General features: G+C 42.2%; 1 protein-coding gene across 1 annotated transcript in view; it reads right to left on the reverse strand.

Annotated features, from left to right (window-relative positions):
- Nucleotides 1-22,245, reverse strand: part of dync2i2 (dynein 2 intermediate chain 2) — a 39,482-nt gene extending 17,237 nt beyond the window's left edge. Inside the window, exons 1-3 of the mRNA XM_078550162.1 lie at nucleotides 21,778-22,245; nucleotides 11,458-11,567; nucleotides 2,604-2,761 (exon numbers count right to left, since the gene is read on the reverse strand). Of these exons, the coding sequence (XP_078406288.1) occupies nucleotides 2,604-2,761; nucleotides 11,458-11,567; nucleotides 21,778-22,113 (604 nt within the window). The 5' untranslated portion in view covers nucleotides 22,114-22,245. The remainder of the gene's footprint in view (nucleotides 1-2,603; nucleotides 2,762-11,457; nucleotides 11,568-21,777) is intronic.
- Between the last annotated feature and the right edge of the window lie 63 nt (nucleotides 22,246-22,308).

Here is a 22,308-nt window from a genome sequence, read left to right on the forward strand (position 1 = left end):
AACTGTCTATCCCATCATCTAAGTTGTAAATAAATAGTGATTAGTTGAAGCCCCAACAGGACACCACTAATTACGTCCTACCAATTAGATTACCTCCCCATTGTCCTTCGTCTGTATCCTGTTGCTCAGCCAATTTCCTAACTAGGTCAATAACTTACCTTCAATTCCACAAGCTTTAACTTTAGTTAACAGTCTCTTATGAGGGACTTCATCAATGTCTTCTGGGAGTCCATATAATTAGCCTCCATAGGCAACCCCACTCCACTACTTTAGTCACCTTCTCAAAATCCATGCTGGCTTTCTCTGATTGGCTGAAAATGTTCAAGGTGTTTAGTCATTTTATTCTTAATTATAGGCTATATTAATTTCCTGCTAATAGATGTTAGGCCAACTAGTCACACAAATTGACTGCCACATTTTCTACATTAATTACTACACTGAGAGTCCTTGAGGTAGAGAAAAATGCTAAATAAATGCAAGTCTTTCTTTTTCAATCATTGTCTCACCCAGAATGAGTGCATTAATCTTCAACCTTTGAAGTACACAAAAAAAATTCTCAGTATTTGCCCCATTCTTTCAGACTGCATTCATACTGCATGGTTACTTTTTTTCAATGATGCGTGATGAAATTTTGTTACTGACACACGTTTAGACCTCCAAGTGGTCCCTCATCCCCTAAAAGAGGCAAACACTAAGATGACTGGATAAAACCTTCTTCACTACTACCACAGAATCGGGGGTTGCAGGCTAGACGCAAAGCCTATTTGAGATTTATAGAGACAAGTGAATGCTGAGAGTGCTGCAAATCTGTAAGTAAATGGGAATATACTGGAAATGCACAGGCTCAAGGAGTTGAATAGCCTACTCCTACAGTTCATATTTTCTCCCTTTTATCATTACCACTATGGTAATTTCACATCTGATCTTTTCTCCTAAACTCCAATATACCAACCAATTTGCCCTTTACACCTCTCTCATCCTTAACGTATTGAAAGCAAGAATGCACTGACTCCAATTCTTAAATTTATTCTCATGACAAAATACATTGCAACTCCTCACTTTCCTTAGAACCTCCTTGCGTACAGCCTTTTTTTTTTAGCTTGGTTTATCAATTTGTTTCCCCAATCTTTGTAGTTTCTTGCACCAGGTCTCACAATAAAAAAAATTGGAACATTTTTATTTGGGAGTTACAAATTTATTGATCAGTTGACAAATCAAAACACTGGGCTTTTATCTCACGCATCAAGGATTTTCTGCCACTAGTACCCTCCAGTGGTAGTAATGATGTACTGCAAGAACTTTAACTCAAACCACTCCACCATGAACAGGAATAGAGAAACCTCCACCTTGGGTCTTCAATCCCTCCAAATCAAAATATATATTATACACATGTTACTTGATCTCGTTCCCTTAATTTGCTAACGTTTAAATAGGTGGAGGAGTTAATGATTTTAATTGATTTAATTCCTAGATTACAACAGTAACAACATTTCAAAAGGTACTTCATTGGCTGAGCTTCCGAAAGGCACTCCAGATTTGCAAGTTCTTTCTTGTATTTAGTAGGGAGCTATTCACTTTACCTTTCATTAATTTACTATCCTGACGCATCTTGAGGTAAAGGTATCCTCAGTTTAAAACGTGTTCTAATAGCACAACTTTGTTTTAGCACAGTTTGTAAACTAGGGGACTTTCCCCAAATTGCGCTGCTTCCACTTTCATTTTAGCGTAGTTACCACGCATGCACTAAGAATCACATTGTAACTGCACATGCTCAGTCATTTTTTTTTAAACAAACCGCCAGCTCACCTCTTCCTGAGCCCCTCACTTCCCCTGCTCGCCATTTCCCTCTCCCTCCCACTCTATGAGCAAGGACTCGGGTGAGGGAAGCGGCGAGAGGGTCAGGCGAGGGAAGCGGCAACGAGAGGGTCAGGCGAGGGAAGCGGCAACGAGAGGGTCAGGCGAGGGAAGCGGCAACGAGAGGGTCAGGCGAGCGGCCCCTTTAAATTACCTTGCATGCGCGGCCATGCAAAACAAAAATTAAAGGGAGCACACACTCCAGAAAAAAACTAGAGGGATGATTGATTGATACAGTTTAAATTAGGTTTTGGTACAGCATGCGAGACTGTGTCGCAGACTGCTGCACTAGAGCTCAGGTTGCTTACTGTGGCAAGACATAGAAGTTTTACTGGCCAATTCCAAAATAGGAGAATTCTCCTTAACTCAATATAAAAGCTCATTTTAACATTCCCTCAACATTAACACCCCTACCCAAACACAGATGGCCACTGATGTGCTTTACTGAATCCTACTGGCAATTTGTACTGTCTAGGTTTTGCATTGCTTCTTTCTTTTGGATGAAATGTTAAACTGAGACTCCATTTGCCCTCTCAGATCAAGATTCCAGGGCATTTCCACCAGTTTCCTGCCCAATATTTATTCCTCAACCAACATCACCAAAATAGATTAACTGGTCAGTACCTCACTGCTGTTTGTGGGAGCTTGCTGTGTGCAAATGACTGAAGTGGTTCAACTCATTCCCCGCCCCCCCAACTCCACATTGTGATGGCAGATACAGGTTTTAAATTCAAAGCCTAAATTCATACCAGCAATCAAAGAGGGTTCTACTGGGTGGAATGCCAGGCACATGACAGCACTAGAAACATCAATCACAGTATTTGGTCGCGCTGGGTTCAACCCTCTCCGATCCAGATTCCAGGAGCACACATAGGACTTCTCTGTGCTCCAGTCACCATCCTCCAGCCTGAAATCAAATTTGATAAGAATCATTACTAATTATTGTGGATGCACTAAAACAAACTTTCATACTGAAAAGTAGACCAAAGAGTTGCTCAACAGCCAAACACTATTCAACATATTTGATGGGATGATTTAATGGCAACTGATGACTTGGACTCACAAAGACTGCGACTTAAATAAGAAAAATATCAATTGAATTGTACATAATGTTGTACAAGGGAGATTTTTTTGTAGATTTATTGATGCTCTCCATAACTCCTTGTTACTCTGCTTTATGTCATTGCGTTGTTAGTCAGAGGCTATCTGGAAGAATACACTCGTTTGCAAAGGATGCTTGTGACATCACAGAATTTTTCAACAGTAACATCATGAACAGGAATACAGGTAGAATTCACTGCTCCCCTTCAGATTATCAACTCCAGAAGAAAATCCACAAAAAATAATCATCCAGCAAAAGTGTCTACTTTGGCCTAGCAGTTCCAAAGCAGAAAGCAAAATGACAGGAGATACAGGGTCTATACAAAGCGGATATCATAACGGTAGTGACATAATACAATGCTTAAACTGAGTGGACTAAATCATATGGAGATATGGCTGATTATGACCAACACTATCGCCGGTGTAATGTATACAGTATTTTTAGAAGCATTTCTTGCTTTTTAAAGCTGAGACAATCTTGATATCAAAAACAATAAAGACACGCAGCAAAACACCTTGCCTGCTTAGGTATTTTTAATCCTTTGTCAGTTTGCAATTAGCACTGAATGAAACACAAACGCTCAGCCATATAGTAGTGCCTTTTTATATCTTCAGAATGTCCCAAAGTGCTACACAGCCAAGAGTGTCCCAAAGTGCTACACAGCCAACAAATCACTCTCGCAATGTGCTCATTATTGTAATGGAAACAAACACAACAGCCAATTTGTGCATAGCGGCAAGATAAACGACCAGCTAATCTTTCAATGATGCAGGTTGAAGCATATGAGTCAGCCAGGATACTAAGAGCACTCCACTCTTCCCCAAATATCGCAACGAGATCTTTTACACCCACCTGAACAGGCAGACAGTTTAATGTTTCATCTGAAAGACAGCATCTCTGACTCTAAGGGCTGCACTTAAGTGTCAACCTGGATTACATTCTCAGATTCTTTAAGGGATGATCCACTGGGAATGGATCAGATCACACAGCAGGAAAGCAATTGTGCACTGTGACTCTGTCCTCAATACAATAAAGAGAGAGTGCAAGGTACAAACTGAGCAGGCAAAAGCATCCTTCTGACACTGCTTCAAGAGCAGGGTGTTCCCCCATTATCTGTGCCAACATCACTCCTTCAACCAAAACCACCAGAAATAAGACCGGTTATTCATCTCACTACTATTTGAGAGATGCAACTTGGTGCTGTGTTTTCCCATAAAACAAGTGAGTACATTTCAAAGGCAATTTGCCAGAACATTCCAAGGACATAATAAGGTATGATATAAATGTAAACTTCTTTCCCCAATGAAAATCTGCAAAAGCTGGATCTATTTTGTTTTTGAGATATAGTTTCAGAGCAAGAAATAATTCAGAAACTCTAGAAATTATTTATCAAAGTGTAAACTTAAAACCATTTTGCCATAGAATTTAAAATAAACACATTAGTTAATGTGACAAGATAACCATGAGCGAACATCCTTTGTTGATAAGGTGACTACCTCAGTGAACATAGCCTAAAAATACATAAAGGAAACACTTTTTTGCTTAAAGTCCAACAAAGTATTCAGCCAAATTGTTGATGGCTGCAGAGGCATTTACAAGTATGTGTTTCAGGTAATGCAAACCTCAGATGAAAGTCAAGCTTATTAATTAATGTGCAATAAGTGTAACTGGCGTAACAAATTTTTTAAAAATGTATTCATGTTACATTGAACTATAAAGCAGTCAGCTCATTTAAATAACTTTCCAGCATTCAAAGTTACATTATCTCAAGCCAGAAGGTTACATCCTTTAAAGGGAAACAGGCTCCAAACTTAGAAGTGACAGTGGCACGGTACAGAAGAACAGCACTGTGCCAAGGTGCTGCTTTGGAAGCACCAATGGAGGAGATACTACAAGGGAGGGGAGGCGATCTCATTGTATTGTCTCTGGACTAGTAATCCAGAGCCCCAGGGTAATGCTCTGGGGACCCAGGTTCGAATCCTGCCATGGCAGCTGGTGGAATTTGAATTCTACAAAAATCTGGAATTAAAAGTCTAATGATGACCATGTCGATTGTTGTAAAAAACCCATCTGGTTCACTCCCCTTTAGGGAAGGAAATCTGCTGTCCTTACCTGGTCTGGCCTACATGTGACTTGAGGCCCACAGCAATATGGTTGACTCTTAAATACCCTCTGAAATGGCCCAGCAAGCCACTCAGCTGTATCAAGCCACTATTAAGTCTCAAAAAAGTAATGAAATGTGTCGGACCACCCGGCATTGACCTAGGCACCAGAAACGACAACAGCAAACTCAGCCCTCAGAGAAGAAATTTATTCTGTAACTATGTCCCCTAGTTCATGATTCCCCCCCTAGTAGAATCATCTTCGCAACATCTACCCTGTCAAGCCCCATCAGAATCTTGTACGTTTCAATAAGATCACCCTTCATTCTTCTAAACTCTAATGGATAAAGGTTTAGCCATTCTTGATAAGTCAACCCCTTCATCCCAGGAATCAGCCTAGTGAATCTCTTTTGAACTGCCTCCAATGCCATTGTATCCTTTCTTAAATACGGGGACCAAAGCTGTACACAGTACTTCAGGTGGGCCTCAACAACACCCTGTACAGTTGTAACAAGATTTCCCTATTTTTAAACTCCAGCCCCCTAGGAATATAGGCCAAAATTCTATTTGCCTTCTTAATTACTTGCTGCACCTGCATGCTAACTGTGTTTCATGCACAAGAACACCCAGATCCCTCTCTGCTGCACTTTTTTGGAGTGTCTCTCCAGTTAAATAATAGTCTGCCTTTTGATTCTTCCTACCAAAATGCATGATCTCACACTTTCCTACATTAAACTCCATCTGCCAAGTTTTTGCCCACTCACTCAACCTATTGATATCCCCTTGCAGATTCCTCATGTCCTCATCACAAATCAGCAAATTTGGATATATTACATTCTGCCCCCTTGTCCAAGTTATTAATATAGATAGTAAATAATTGAGGCCCTAGGACTGAACCTTGTGGCACTCCATTAGTTATGTCTTTCCAGAAAAAGACTCATTAATCCCAGCTCTCTGTCTTGTGTGTGTTAACCAATTCTCAATCCATGCTAATACATTACCCCCAATATCGTGAGCTCCTATTTTGTGCAATAACCTTTTATGTGGCACCTTATCGAATGCAATCCAAATACACTGCATCTACCAGTTCCCCTTTATCAACTCTGCTTGATATATCCTCAAAGAGGTCTAGCAAATTTGTCAAACATGATGTCCCTTTCACAAAACCATGTTGACTCTGTATGATAGCATTAAGCTTTTCTAAATGTCCTATTTCTTCCTTAATAATAGACTCTAGCATTTTCCCAACAACAGATGTTAGGCTGACTGGCCTACAGTGTCCTGTCCCACCAGCAGGACAGACCCAGCAGAGGTGGCGGCACAATGGTATACAGTCAGGAGGGAGTTGTCCTGGGAGTCCTCAACATAGACTCCGGACCCCATGAAGTCTCATGGCATCAGGTCAAACATGGGCAAGGAAACCTCCTGCTGATTACCACGTACCACCACTGAGGGTGGCAAGGGCGCAGAATGTACACTGGGTGGGGGTTTTCAATGTTCATCATCAAGAGTGGCTCGGTAGCATCGCTACTGACCGAGCTGACCGAGTCCTAAAGGACACAGCTGCTACGCTGGGTCTGCGGCAGGTGCTGAGGGAGCCAACAAGAGGGAAAAACATACTTGACATCATCCTTACCAACCTGCCTGCCGCAGATGCATCTGTCCATGACAGTATCGGTAGGAGTGACTACCGCACAGTCGTTGTGGAGACGAAGACCTGCCTTCACATTGAGGATACCCTGCAACGTGTTGTGTGGTACTACCACCGTGCTAAATGGGTTGAATTTTGAACAGATCTAGCAACTCAAGGCTGGGCATCCATGAGGCGCTGTGGGCCATCAGCAAAAGAATTGTATTCGAACACAAGCTATAACCTCATGGCTTGGCATATCCCCCACTCTACCATTAGCATCAAGCCAGGGGATCAACCCTGGTTCAATGAAGAGTGCAGGCGGACATGCCAGGAGCAGCACCAGACATACCTAAAAATTTGATGTGTCAACCTGGTGAAGCTATAACACAGGACTACTTGCGTGCCAAACAGCATAAGCAGCAAGTGATAGATGGAGCTAAGTGATCCCACAACCAATGGATCAGATCTCAGCTCTACAGTCCTGCCACATTCATTTGTGAATGGCAGTGGATAATTAAACAACTCATTAGAGGGGGCTCCACAAATATCCCCATCCTCAATGATGCAGGAGCCCAGCTGCAAAAGATAAGGCTGAAGCATTTGCTACAATCTCCAGCCAGAAGTGCTGAGTGGATGATCCATCTCGGCCTCCTCCAGAGGACCCCAGCAGCACATACACCAGTCTTCAGCCAATTCGATTCACTCCACATGATATCAAGAAATGGCTGAAGGCAGGATACTGCAAAGGCTATGGGGCCTGACAATATTCCAGCAATAGTACCGAAGACTTGTGCTCCAGGACTTGCCATGCCCTTAGCCAAGCTGTTTCAGTACAGCTACAACACTGGCATTCACCCCACTATTTGGAAAATTGCCTTGGTGTATCCTGCACACAAAAAGCAGGACAAATCCAACCCGACCAATTACCACCCCATCAGTCTACTCTCCATCATCAGTAAAGTAAGGGAAGGGGTCATTAACAGTGCTATCAAGCAGCACTTGCTTAGCAATAACCTGCTCACTGATGCCCAGTTTGTGTTCCGCCAAGGCCACTCAGCTCATGACCTCATTACAGTCTTGGTTCAAACATGCACAAAAGAGCTGAACTCCCAAGGTGAGGTGAGAATGACTGCCCTTGACAGCAAGGCCACATTTGACCGAGTGTGGCATCAAGGAACCCTAACAAAACTGGAGTCAATGGGAATCAGGAGGAAAACTCTCCACTGGTTGGAGTCACACCTAGCACAAAGGAAGATGGCTGCAGTTGCTGGAGGTCAATCATCTCAGCTCCAGGACATCACTGCAGGAGATCCTCAAGGTAGCGTCCTCGGCCCGACCATCTTCAGTTGCTTCATCGATGACCTTCCTTCCCTCATAAGGTCAGAAGTGGAGATGTTCATTGATGATTGCGCAATGTTCAGCGCCATTCACTGTTCCTCAGATGCTGAAGCAGTCCATGTCCAAATGCAGCAAGACCTGGATAACATCCAGGCTTGGGCTGACAAGTGGCATTTGCGCCACACAAGTGCCAGGCAATGACCATCTCCAAAAAGAGAGAATCTAACCATTGCCCCTTGACGTTCAATGGCATTAACATCATCGAATCCCCCACTATCAACATCCTGGAGGTTACCATTGACCGGAAACTGAACTGCACCAGCTGCACTGCAGGAATTCTCCAAGGCTCCTTAGACAGCACCTTCCAAACTCACGACCATTACCATCTAGAAGGATAAGGGCAGCAGATAGATGGGAACACCACTACCTGGAAGTTCCCCTCCAAGCCACACACCATCCTGACTTGGAAATATATTGCTGTTGCTTCACTGTCGCTGGGTTAAAATCCTGGATCTCCTTCCTTAACAGCACTGTGTGTGTAATTGACACCACAGGGACTGCAGTGGTTCAAGAAGGCAGCTCACCACCACCACCTTCTTCTCAAGGGCAATTAGGGATAGGCTGGCCCAGCCAGCGCAGCCAATATCCCGTGAATGAAGAAGAAAAAAGTAAATGGCGGGTCTATTTTGAGTGGTGTATATAAAGGGATTTCTGCTTCAATCTAACAAAGGATAAATTTAGAGTCATCAGGATGATGTTCTTCAGACAAAAAAACGAACATAGTAAGAGACCCAGATAGGGGCGTGTAGGCAAAAACTCAGGGATTATCTAAGAAATAACGAGATGATGCAAATAGGCTGTGCCAAATAGCCTCTCTCATTCAGTAATTCTCCTGTGATAATTTGTTACAAGTTGCAAGTTGGCTGTAACAAGTGACTACACTTTAAAAATAATTCATAAGTCGCAATGTGCTAATAAGGTGTTACATAAATGTATTTTTAAATTTTATTTTAATGCATCCTACACTCTAGTAATTCTATTTTAAAATAATTCCTGTGGTTCTTAGATGATAGTAATAATAGAAATAGGAGTGTTTGTTTCCCTTAAGTTGATTCCAACAGGACATCTCATAGGAGTTTGGGTCAATATATATAACTGATTGAAACAAAGTCAACTTATAAATCCCATTCACTTTAGTATCAAGGGGCAGGATTTTCCCCTTGGGTTTCTGGACCCTGACATCAGGGTCAAATGGAGGTCAGAAGCTGCAGTCACTTGACTGTGATTTTCCCCGAATTGGCCAATTAACAGCCAGAGAGGGCAGGCTCACCAATTAATGACAACGGACAGGCTCTCAAAGCTGGGAGGGCCAATAGGAGGAAGCAAGTGTCATTTCAGGTAGGAGAGAGGGCGCCCCAAGTTGGAGATGCCTTCTCTCCAATGTTTTTAAACTTTAAAATAAAAACTGCCTTTATCAGTTGGACCACCATTGTGGAGGAGAAACGCCTCCACAGGACAGCCTGCATCTGAAACCAGGCAGACAGGGAGGGCCACAAAGCCTGCCTAGAGTGTTTGGCACCCCCCTAGGCTGCCCTGCCCTTATGCCTTGGGAGGCTGGGAGGCCAACTGGAAAATTCCAAATAAAAGCAATACTGCAGATGTAGAAATCAGAAATAAAAACAGAAAATGCTGGGAAAACTCAGCAGGTCTGACAGCATCTGTGGAAAGAGAAACAGAGTTAACGTTTCGAGTCTGAATCGCTCTGAAGAAGAGTAATGCGGACTCGAAATGTTAACTCTGTTTCTCTTTCCACAGATGCTGTCAGACCTGCTGAGATTTTCCAGCATTTTCTGTTTTTATTATGGAAAATTCCAGTCAGGCTCTAACAATAGGCCGTAGTAGACCCTTAACTAGCTCAAATGGCTACCCACCACTGGGTAATCAAGCCACCCCTCCCACAGGAAAATGGCTGGGAGCAAGTTGGCGGGGAACTTACATGAAACTTTGCACTCTCTCATCTCCATGCTCACCCCCATCAGGAGCAAAGAATCCTCCCCATGGTGTCAGATTCACTCATTTCTTGGAAATTCGTTCTGTATTTGTCATGAAAAAAAAATACATGGTGGTGCCACAGTACAGGAATCTCACATCTCCCTGTGACTGCCATGGTGCAAGTTCAGGTATTTTTTTAAATGAACTGTCGTGTCTTGCAACCATCTCACATGTTCCCTGTAGACCACAAACAGGGACTCAGCTTCCTCCTGTCAGTAAAGACCTTGCACATTAACATTCACTATCCAAAATCGCTACTTCCCAATCCATTTTAGTTCTCTCCAAATCACTCCAGAAGATGGGATTATCAATACAGATCTGAACTGCTCACAGAATACAAATTAAATAACTAGCTGTAAAATTTAGAAAGGGCACAACAGTGCATATTGAGGCAAGCAAGAGGGCAATAGATGATTATTTGAATAGAAACAATGTGCAAGGCGACGGGGAAAAAGCAGGAGAATGGCACCAAGTCATGATGCTTCTTTGGAGAGCCAGTGAAGACACGATGGGCCGAAAGGCCTCCTTCTGTGCCGTAACAATTCTGTGCTTCTGTGACATACATTTTGTACAAACGACAACAGTAAATGAACTTAAGCTTTTAAAACTATACTCTGCTCCTGACAGCAGTGAATACAGCAATTCTCTTGAACCAACAGTCTACAACCAACTCCAACATTCCATCTTGTTGCAATCCCATCCTGGATTATCTTGGTTCCTGCATATTTTGTGATTCTGTTAGTCTATCCACTTCTCTCACTCATCTCTCACACCACAGGTTTAAATGATCCACTGGCCTTTGAGCAACCTGGAATTATCTAACATTTCCTCAGGCAGCCCTATTTCTGATTTGAATTGATTCACAAGTGTTGGTCATGGCACCCAAACAAACAACATTTTCCAAATTTAATTAACACACTCCATGAAAGTTGAAGACACAAGCCTATCTCTTACAAGCTGGACATGTAACTTTCTCAGACCTTGGTCTTAGAAGTATACAGTGCACAATAAATTCATATATATATATTTATGCACTAAGCTAGTTCTGCTTCTATTCACCTTTACTTAGAAATACCATGGCATTTGTCACAGTAGCTCTGGCATGAATTGAATCTCCAGCAGCCGTAGTCTAAATTAATATGAATGGTTCTACTTGGTCCTTTCCCACAGCAATATTGCTGGAATTGGAAGCTCAGCCACATGGGGAATTACATCTATGACCATTCACTGATCAGAGACAGAGCCTGGAGGCTTCCTTCCTTTTCTGTTATGACTCAATGCTACATCAGAAAAGACAAGCATCCATCTTAATTAAGCATGACATACTACTAATAATGAAAAGAGAGGCTGATGTTGATTATTTGTAGCTACTATACCTGCCATATGCACAAGCAATGACAGAGCCCGTCACATTCCAGGACACGCCAGTAACATGCAGTCGTCGCTTCTGAGCTTCTGGATAATGCAGCGTGTGTAAACATGAAACCTACAGCAGTATTTAAACAAAAAAACGTATTAAACAATTAAATAGGAGTCAGCTACATTCTTATTTCAGTCATTAAAGTTAATCCCAAAATCAAAGCTTGTAGAATCATGTGGTGCACAATAATTAGTTTGTGAAATTATGGGATTCAACAACAGGAGCCTGATATCTATCACTGTTTAACATGATGGACATGAGACATTCCTGGCCATCATTCAACTCTACCCATGTTGCTACGTTTCCTATTGTACAAAACACCTTTTTGCGAGGCATCTTACTGAATATCTTCTGAAAATCCATACAAGCTACATTTACACAGATACAGAAACTCGTCAAAAGACCCTTAAAATTAGTCAAGCTTTGTCTGTAAAAATGTCTGTGCTGGCCATTCTTGATTTGCAAAAACCAAAGCAAAATATTTAATATAGCGACCATACCTTCAGGGCCACCTCCGCTTCGCCCCTCCCCCATTAGATTCTCTCCATCATCTCCCACCCCACATTAGACTCTCTCCATCACCCACGAGTGGTTTACCCGTTGTTCTTTTAATTTTTGTATGGCTATACTTAAACCACTGTTAGACCTCTGGATCAAGTTTGGCAAATGAAAATGTGGAGTTTCTACCTCTGCAAGCTCGAGCCCTTTAGGCTTCTACCATCTTAACTTTATTCCCTGAGATTCCCTCTCTAAACCCATATAACTTACTCTCTACTTTCTAAAGCCTCTTTAAAATCTTCAACTATTTTCTTGGCCATATCTCCTAATTTTTCCATTATGGTTAGCCCCTGTTCACCTCCGAGCAAATGTCCCAGGAGAGTTGATATGTTAAAGGTGCAATGCAAAAGCAAGTTATAGCAATCAGGGCAAAAGAACCAATTTTAATCAGTGAAAATATGGGGAAATACTCACCATATCTTCACTCTATTAATCATCCATGACAGCGGTTGCCAGCAGAAAAATAAATAGAAGGGAACAGAAGATACATGCAGGTCATTCTCCAGAAACAAGAACAGTGGAGCATGGGCACTGTGTTAGCCTTTCCAGGCAATCAGGAAACCCCAATTTCTTATCTATTAAAAAATCCAAGCAGGAACAGCAGCTCACTTCATCAACCCAGCTTAAAAAGGCTGGGATGGCTTAATTCTTAAAATCACCATGTCACTGGCACCTGCAGCATTCATTTCCATGGTATTCTGCAATGCCCGTTTGTTAATGAACTTGAGTTCTCCCTGTCATTTATCATCATTTATTTTATCAATGGCTTGACATCAATAAATTTAATCCACTTTTGATGGAATGCAGTATATTAAATAATTTGCTATCATGCTAGTTACAATAGAAGCATCATCTTGTGGCAAGGTTCTGGACTTTAATTTGCTTCTAACAACATGTGATTATGGATTTATACTTTACATCCATTTAACCAAGGACCATGGCTCTGGTAAGCAGCTGTTGATATCTGGGATTCCCTCACAATTTCTTAATCAGAATTTTGTGCACCACGGTGTCATTTTTTTTGTTGGAAATATTTGAAGAGAGCTCCCATGGATTTGTGTTTAATTCATCTGTCAAACCCAAGCAATATTTCCACTGCACTGGAAACAGAAATTCTTGCAAACCCCTCATAATTTTGAGCACCTCTATCAAATCTCTCCTTTACGCAGAATTTTAAAATTTACTGGACAGGAACAGGCCATTCAGCCCAACAGGTCTATGCTGCTGTTTATGCTCCAGAGGAGCTTCCTCCCGCCCCTCTTCATCTCACCCTAACCTTCTATCCCTTTCTCTTTCATGTATTTATCTAGCTTCCCCTTAAATGCATTCAAGTTATTGTCCTCAACAAATTCTCCAGTCTCAGCACTTTGGGTAACGCAATTTCTCCTGAATTCCTTATTGGATTTATTAGTGACTATCTGATATTTGTAAACCCCTAGTTTTAGTTTTCCCCACAGATGGAACATCTTATCAAATCTCTTGGCCATTTTAAATATCTCTATCAGATCATTCCTCAGCCTTCTCTTTGCTAGAGAAAACACCCAACTTGTTCAGCCTTTCCTGATAGCGACACAGTTCTGATTTTTTTAAAAAATTCATTCAAGGGATGTGGGTGTTGCTAGGTAGGCTAGCATTTACTGCCCATCCCCAATTGCCCTTGAGAGGGTGGTGGTGAGCTACCTCCTTAAACTGCTGCAGTCCATGTGGCGTAGGTACACCCATAGTGCTGTTAGGGAGGGAGTTCCAAGATTTTGACCTAGTGACAATGAAGGAACAGTGATATATTTCCAAGTCAGGATGGTGAGTGACTGGAGGCGGTGGTGTTCCCATGTGTCTGTTGCCCTTGTCCTTCTAGATGGTAGTAGTGGTGGGTTTGGAAGGTGCTGTCTAAGGAGGCTTGGTGAGTTCCTGCAGTGCATCTTGTAGATGGTACACACTGCTGCCACTGTGCATCGGTGGTGGAGGTAGTGAATGTTTGTGGATAGGGTGCCAATCAAGCAGGCTGCTTTCTCCTGGATGTCCTGATCATCCTTGTAGATTACACAGAGGGAGGAGAGGTATCAAAAGATAAGTTATTGTACTCCAATAGCTGATACTCAGCAATAATGAGCTCTGAAGGCGAGTCATCTGGGCACGAAACATTAACAGTTTCTCGCTCCACAGATGCTGCCAGACCTGCTGAGTTTTACCAACATTTTCTGTTTTTAGTTCAGATTTCCAACATCCATAGTATTTTGCTTGCTCCAAGTAGAACAATCTCAGCTTCTCTAGTTTCCCCACATTACTGAAGTGCCTCATCCTTGGTATTAATTCTGGTAAATCTCCTCTACACCCTCCTCAAGTCATTGACATCTTTCCTGTGTAGTGCCTAGAACTGGACACAATACTCCATCTGAGCCTTGGCAGTGATTTGGAAACAACTTTTACCTGAATTTTCATAGCTGAATCTGCTCTTTAAAAAAGCACTTCATCTTTACAAAGGAAGAACAAACTACCACAATTCTAATGTGCACACGCACTTATAATGAAAAAAAATACCATACCCTCCAGGATGCCCTGTAGTGGGCATGGAATTTTATGTTACATACAGATTAAGTTATTGGTTCCTGGGCTTATAAATGAGAGTTCTTTTTTCCTTAACTCTATATCAGACATTTCACATTCCCACTGCATTCTCCCCAGTGTCCCGATAAATAATTATCCCTCAACAAGGATTTTAAAAACCCAGATGATCTGGGCATTGCCATATTGCTGTCTTTGGGACCTTGCTGTGCATACATATACTGTTGCATTTCCTACATTACAACAATGACTACCCTTCAAAGGTAAAGTGCTTTGGGACATCCTGAGTTGTGAAAAACATTATATAAATACAAGCTTTCTTTTTAAATCAACTTGTTAAAAACGTTAGCAGGAACCCGAACTTGCTTTGTTATAAGCAAGGCAAACCAGAAAAGGCATAATTAAGCTTCAGGCACAAACGAACAAAGCATTGAACACATTATGGATGAAATCATGGAGGTCTTGGTTTTGTCTAATCCCAAGTCGACATAAATGGTAGGCACACTGACGAAAGCAAAACAAACTGCTGCAGGACAAGGCCACTGGGAGATGGTGTGGTACTTCAGTCAAATAGCTAGCATGGAGTTCAAATGTATCTGGGATTGTTCTGGGCTTCCTTTGGGACTGCCAAAAATAAAAACAGTTCCTAGAAATAAACTGAAAAACCAGATTCATAGAGCTGCTTTCATAGATTTGGCAGAGAGCACTGCATGAGCTTTTGATACCTAGGTGGGATTTCAACATGGGACTAAAAGCATTTTTTGGCGAATGGGGGAAGGTGTTTCTAATGTTACAAGGAACACAATTATTCGCAAATTGATTTTATAAAGTTCACAATAGGCTGAGCAGAAAGATCATAGTACAATATTACATCTGCACAGGCCTGCACTGTCAGGCAAGAACTAAAAATACTTTTACTTAGTACAGACCTCCTTTGCTTCAACATTGCTCACTGCTAGTCAAAGTTTACATCGGTGTACAGAAGGGGGAATTAACTTGCATCAATACAGCATATTATCACAACCAGAGTTCTTCTTAACTAATGAACCTTGTCATTATGTAAGCAAATATAGCAGCCAATCTTCATGCAAACAGTAAGACCCCTGAAGCAGCAACAGAGACGAATTTCCAATTGACCTGTTTCTGGTTGAGGGTGAAATGTTGACTAGGACACTGGGTGTGTGGGGTTTTAAGATTTAGCAGTAATAGAGGGGAGAAATTGGGGTGCGTCAGAATTGGGGATAGAATGCGTGATTTGGCTTGCTAGTACATTCCTGATGTCTCCCAGCAATAGTGAGTGGGAAAGGAAATGGGGCAGTTTATATTTGGGGTGATAAGTTTAAGATCTGGCAGCACATATTTGCCAGTTTCCAACATATCTCTAAGCAATGAATTAGGATATTTCTACTTTTGCTTGGATTACGCTTCTGTGACACACCATGGGAGTTTTCCTATGTTACTAACATTATATAAATGCAGATATCTGCAAGTCCTGCTCCCCCATCGCCCACGTGCTTGCTAACCTATATTGACTTCCAGTCAGGCAAAGTCCTGATTTTAAAATTCTCATGCTTGTTTTCAAATCCTTCCGTAGCCTTGCTTCTTCTTATCTCTGTAATCTCCGTCAACTCCACAACCCTCCAAGATATCTGTGCTCCTCTAATTCTAGCCTCTTGTGCACTCCCATTTCTAATTGCTCTAACATTGGTGGCCATGTCTTCAGCTCCTGAGGCCCCAAGCTCTGGAATTCTCTCCCTACACCTCTTCACCTCTCTACTTTGCAAATCTTTTTCTGCAAAATAGTTTCCTGCAATATAGCTTCAATTTCCTTTTTATGGGATGTGGGTGTCGTTGGATAGGCCAGCATTTGTTGCCCACCCCTAACTGCCCTTGAGAAGATGGTAGTGAGCTGCCTTCTTGAACCGTTGCAGTCCATGTGGCACCCACAGTACTGTTAGGAAGAGTGTTCCAGGATTTTAACCCAGCAACAGTGAAGGAAAGGCGATACATTTCCAAGTCAAGATGGTGTGGCTTGAAGAGGAACTTGCAGATGGCGGTGCTCTCATACCTTGTCCATCTAGGCAACAGGGGTCATGGGTTTAGAAGGTGCTGTCTAAGGAGCTTTGGTGAGTTGCTGCAGTGCATTTTGTATATGATACAAACAGCTGCCACTGTGGATCGGTGGCGGTGGAGGGAGTAAACGTTTAAAGGTGGTGGATGGGGTGCCAATCAAGCAGGCTGCTTTGTACTTCTCAAGTGTTGTTGGAGCTGCACTCATCCAGACAAGTAGAGATTATTTTGCCACATTATTGACTTGTGCCTTGTAGCCGGTGGATAGACTTTAGGGAGTCAGGAGGTGAGTTATTCGTAGAATTCCAAACCTCTGACCTGCTCTTGTAGACCCAGTATTTTTATGGCTGGTCCAGTTCAGTTTCTGGCCAATGGTAACCCCCCAGGATGCTCACTGTGGAGGATTCAGCGATGCTAATGCCACTGACTGTCAAGGGGAGATGGTTATTGCATGGCACTTGTGTGGTATGAAAGTTATTTGCCACTTATCAGCCCAAGCCTGAATTTTGTCCAAGCCTTGCTGCATATGGAGACTGACTGCTTCAGTATCTGAGGAGCTACAAATGGTACTGAACATTGCACTTATCAGCGAACATCCTTACTTCTGACCTTATGATGGAAAATAATGACATTACCAATACGCTATCACCTCCGCTCAAATATACAGGTTCATTGAAAGACTAAATAAACAGATGGCTGTAATAATAAAATGTATCAGTAGTCTCAATAAGCAAAATTCAGTCAATCTTTTCACCCCTTGGAAAGTCAGTGGACAGGTATGGCAAGACTTATAGAAAGAATACAGAAAGTATTTGCCATAACAACTTATATTTATAAAGCACCTTTAATGTAATGAAACCTCCCAAGGCACTTTACAGAAACATTCTAAAACAAAGTATGACACTGAGCCACATAAGGAAATATTAGGTCAGATGGCCAAATGCTTGGTCAAAGAGGTAGGTTTTAAGAAGTATCGTAAAGGAGTAAAGTGAAGAGGTGTGGGGAGAGAATTCCAGAGCTTGGGGCCTCAGGAGCTGAAGGCATGGCCACCAATGGTGGAGCAATTAGAAATGGGAGTGCACAACAGGCCAGAGTTAGAGGAGCACAGATATCTTGGAGGGTTGTGGAGTTGACGGAGATTACAGAAATGAGATGATGCAAGGCCATGGAAGGATTTGAAAACAAGCATGAGAATTTTAAAATCAAGACTTTGCCTGACTGGAAGTCAATGTAGGTTAGCGAGCACAGGGGCGATAGGGGAGCAGGACCTGCAGACATGGACAGCAGAGTTTTGGATGGCCTCAATTTTACAAAGGGTAGAATGAGACACACCAGCCTGGAGTGCATTAGAATAATCAAGTCTAGAGGTAACAAAGACATTGATGAGGGTTTCAGCAGCAAAGTCAAGTGATGTTTTGGAGGTGGAAATAGGCAGTTTTGGTGACTGCACGTATTTGAGGTCAGAAGTTCATCCCAAGGTCAAATGTGACACCAAAGTTGTGAGCAGGCTGTTGTCAGGGAGAAGGATAGAGGTGGTAGTTAGGGAACAGAGTTTCAAGCGGGGACCAGAAAGAAAGGCTTCAGTCTTCCCAATATTTAACTGGAGGAAATTTCTGCTCATCCAGTTCTGGATGTCAGATAATGTAGCAATAGTGGAGGAGTCAAGAGAGGTAACGCTGAGGTGAAGCTGGGTGTTGTCAGTGTACATCTGAAAACTAACACTGGATCTTTGGATGATTTCACCAGGGGCAGTATGTAGATAAGAAAGAGGATTCGGCCAAGGGTAGATCATTGGGGGACACCAGAGGCAACAGTGCAGAAGAGAAGCCATTGCAAGTGATTTGCTGACTACTACTAAACAGAGAAGAATGGAACCAGGTGAGAGCAGTCCCAGCCAGCTAGACAACAGTGAAGAGATGTTGCAGCATGTCAAAGGCTGCAGACAAGTGAAGGAAAGTGAAGTGAAGACAAGGAGGGAAAGTTTACCTTTGTCGCAGTCACATAGGATGTCATGTGATTTTGATGCAAACCATTTCAGTACTGTGGCAGGGATAGAAGTCTGACTAGAGGGATACAAACATGGAGTTCCAGAAAAGATGGGGACAGATTTGGGAAGCGACAGCATGTTCAGAGGCTTTGGAGAGGAAAGGGAGGTTGGAGATGGGACGGTTGTTTGCAAGGACGGAGGGATCAGAGGTAGGATTTTTTTTAAGGAGCAGGGTGATGATGGCAGAGATATAAAATCTGAAGACAGAGAGCCGTTTACAATATCAGCAAAATGGGGGCCAGGAGGGGATGTTGGGTGATCAGCAGTTTAGAGGGAATTGGATCTAGGGAACAGGAGGTGGGCCTCATGGAGAAGATGATGAGCTCAGATGTGAGTTCAGGGCTAGGGCAGAGGGCATTAAAGGAAGTCTGGCCAGGTGGGCCAGTGGAAGGGACTGATGTGGCAGAGGCAGTTGATCAGATTGTTTCAATCTAAGCGACAAAGAAGTCCATGAGCTCCTCCCACTTGTTGGAGGTGAGGGTGGAGGAGACAGGGGAGAGGGATTTAAGAATATGGTTTTCAGTAGGGAAAAAATGCTGGGGGTTATGTTTGCATTCCAGGACTACAAATCTGAGCTTTTTTTGGATTATACACTCAATAACAAAATAGTAAACACCTTGGAATGTTTATCTACATTAAAGATGCTGTTTTAATGCAAGTTATTATTACAGTTTACTGCGTTATCAGGTTATTATACAAAAATTTACCTCAGACACCTTCCAGGATTTTTCACTCAACAGCAAATAATTTGCATTTCCCCCACCCACTTCCATTGTAGAATCTTACATACACAGCAAGGGTAACAATCCTTTAGAATGGATGGGTTTGGGTCAGATGAAAAGTTAAAATTTGAAAAATTTCAAAACCAATCCAACCCACCTACTCCAATTACAACGTAAATGAGTGACCAACCAGCTCTCAGGAAGCGGAGCAGGTAATTATATCTGTTAAGGAGGTTGCATCCCTCCATTTTTACCTACTTTTTATTTTTCACCTATTTTAGCTGGGCTTCTAAGACTCCGGAAACCCCGTAGGTAAAATGAGGCTAGAAGGGCTGGATCCATAAGGTAAGTGCCTTTACAGAACTGCTTACAGACGAGGAGGAGCATTAATGTTTCCTCCAGCCCAACAAGCTCCTGGCCACTTCCCCCATCACCCCAACTGCAAACCCACGCCCTCCACCACTTTTTTCTCACTGCTCTAAGCTGCTTGGCAGTTAATTTCTGTAATATGTCAGGGTCTCCCATTCAGAACTCCTACCTCCCAAACAAATTCCCACCACCCCAAACAATTTTCAGTTTTGTTTATTATGTTGCAACAGTAACTACACCTCAGAGTACTTAATTAACTCCAAAGCGCTTTAGGTTTTCCAGAGGTTGTGAAAGGAAAGTGCTTTTTTTTTCAAATTTCTTTCAAATCAAATTTCAAGCTTGGCAATGGTTTAATAACTTAAGAATTTTATTAAAATCCTAATCAAACGTATTGTTCCATTTGTATTTGAATCATTTTCAAAAACAAATTGCTATACACAGACACAACTATTGCACAGCAATTGAGGTCAAGGGGAAATAATTTTCCAGTTGGGCTAACCAAATACTACTAAATTCAGGCTGGCAAATTCTGCACACAACGCATGTTCAGACTATGGGGTCTGCAAAAACCCAAATTCAGGTTCAAAGAGACCGAGATCTTCAGGAATTAAAAGGTATTCACACACATATAAGACAGAGAAGTCTATTGGTAAGTATCTTCATGTTATTCTAAAATGTCATTGAGAGATTTGATTAATTCACTTCCCTGCTAAAAAAAAAGTATCAAGCAAAACACTATTACTATATTTGAACCAGGATTATAAAAGACAAACTTGTATTTTTTGAGCATTTTTCACAACCACAGGATATCCCAAAGCACTTTACAGCCAATTAAGTACTTTTGAAGTGCAGTGACTGTGGTGAAGTAGAAAACTCAGCAGCCAATTTGCACACATCAATTTCCCACAAACAGCAATATGACAAAAGGACCAGATAACAAACATAAATATTAGCCTAGGACACCAGGGACCCTGCTCATCTTCAAAGCAGTGTAATGGGATCTTTTACATTCATATTAGAAATCAGGGCCTTGGATTAGCATCTCACCTAAAGCATAGATATTAATTTTGCATATCAGCCAATTAAGAAATTGAAGTAGAGGTGGAACCTGTATGACAAATTTGCCAAATGCAGGAACAGTGCTAGAATGTAACTGAAAGAGTGTGTGCTAAACCTAGAGGTAGAAGCTTGTGTGTATCTGGGACATCCTGAGTTCAAGAAACCTGCAATATACAAGTTCTTTCTATCTAAATACACACATTATCCACATGCACTATAAGGTGCAGGAATACATCCTTTTTCCAATGAGGTCAAAGAAAATGACACTAGAATTAGTATAAATGACAGCTAAGCATCAAAACGCTGATGATCATTATATATAGAAATATACTGTAAAACACAGCATGAATGTATATCAAATAAGATATTTCTATGAATTTCCCCAGTCAACCCTTACTTTATTCGAAATATGAACAGAAAATACGCTCAGCTGGTGAGGCAGTATCTATGGAAGCAGAGAAAGGTAGGATTAATATTTCATATCAATGATCCCTGTTCTGCTGAATGATCTTGTGCCCAATGTTGCCTGACCTACTGAGCGCTTCCAACATCTTCTGACTTTATTCGGTGTTTCGTCAATCCTGATTTAACAAAACGCGCTTACTTCCCAAAATCTGTTCGTCAGCTAGCGCCACATGATACAGGTTTTGCCATACAAGTAACGACTGCTTGTCTCTCGGGCATGCATTGGGAGAGGGTCCAGCCAACTAATGGCAATGCTGAACCGTACATAGAACTACGAGATCATGATGTCCAAATTACGAGAAGTTCGTTTCGCAAATTTTTGAATTACATGTATTTGCATATTCATCCAGGATCCCATTTTGCAAATAATATTGCAAAAATCGAAATACATCCAGGCTTCCATTTTTGGCAATGCAAAACTCACGTTGTGTGGCTGGTCTATCCAGTTGACTTCAAATCCATCAAAGGCGTGGCTCCTGATGTTCTTCATTAACTCCTTGCTCACCATCGGTTCCACCTGGCGGAGAAAACGGGCCAGGCGCGGGGAATCGATAGAAGGCTCCGTGCTCCCATCGATAGCCGGCTGCTCTCGGTACTCGAGTGGCTCTGTCTGCGTACTGATCTTGGCGCTGCGTCCTATCTGCACTGAGGCTTCGGCGCGTCGAACCTCCGCCGTTTGACAAACTGCGTCACACAGCTCGGGAGCTTTCCTCCAGCGCGACTCGACCGATACGGCCTCCCGCACCTCGTCGGTGAACATGGCCCGTTCGGTTATAAAGCCGAAATCCTCCCACTCAAAACAGACTTTAGCTTATGTGCTTTCAAAAAAAATAGGTTCGAGTATCGAGAACTCATCCGTCTCCCACACACGACAAAACAAAAAATAACTCCCCCTCTCACACACACCAACGCGCAGCGTGAGCTAATACTCGACGCGACCCAATCAGGACGCCCC

This window comes from Cetorhinus maximus, chromosome 10, assembly GCF_964194155.1.
Source record: "Cetorhinus maximus chromosome 10, sCetMax3.hap1.1, whole genome shotgun sequence".
Lineage (NCBI taxonomy): Eukaryota > Metazoa > Chordata > Chondrichthyes > Lamniformes > Cetorhinidae > Cetorhinus > Cetorhinus maximus.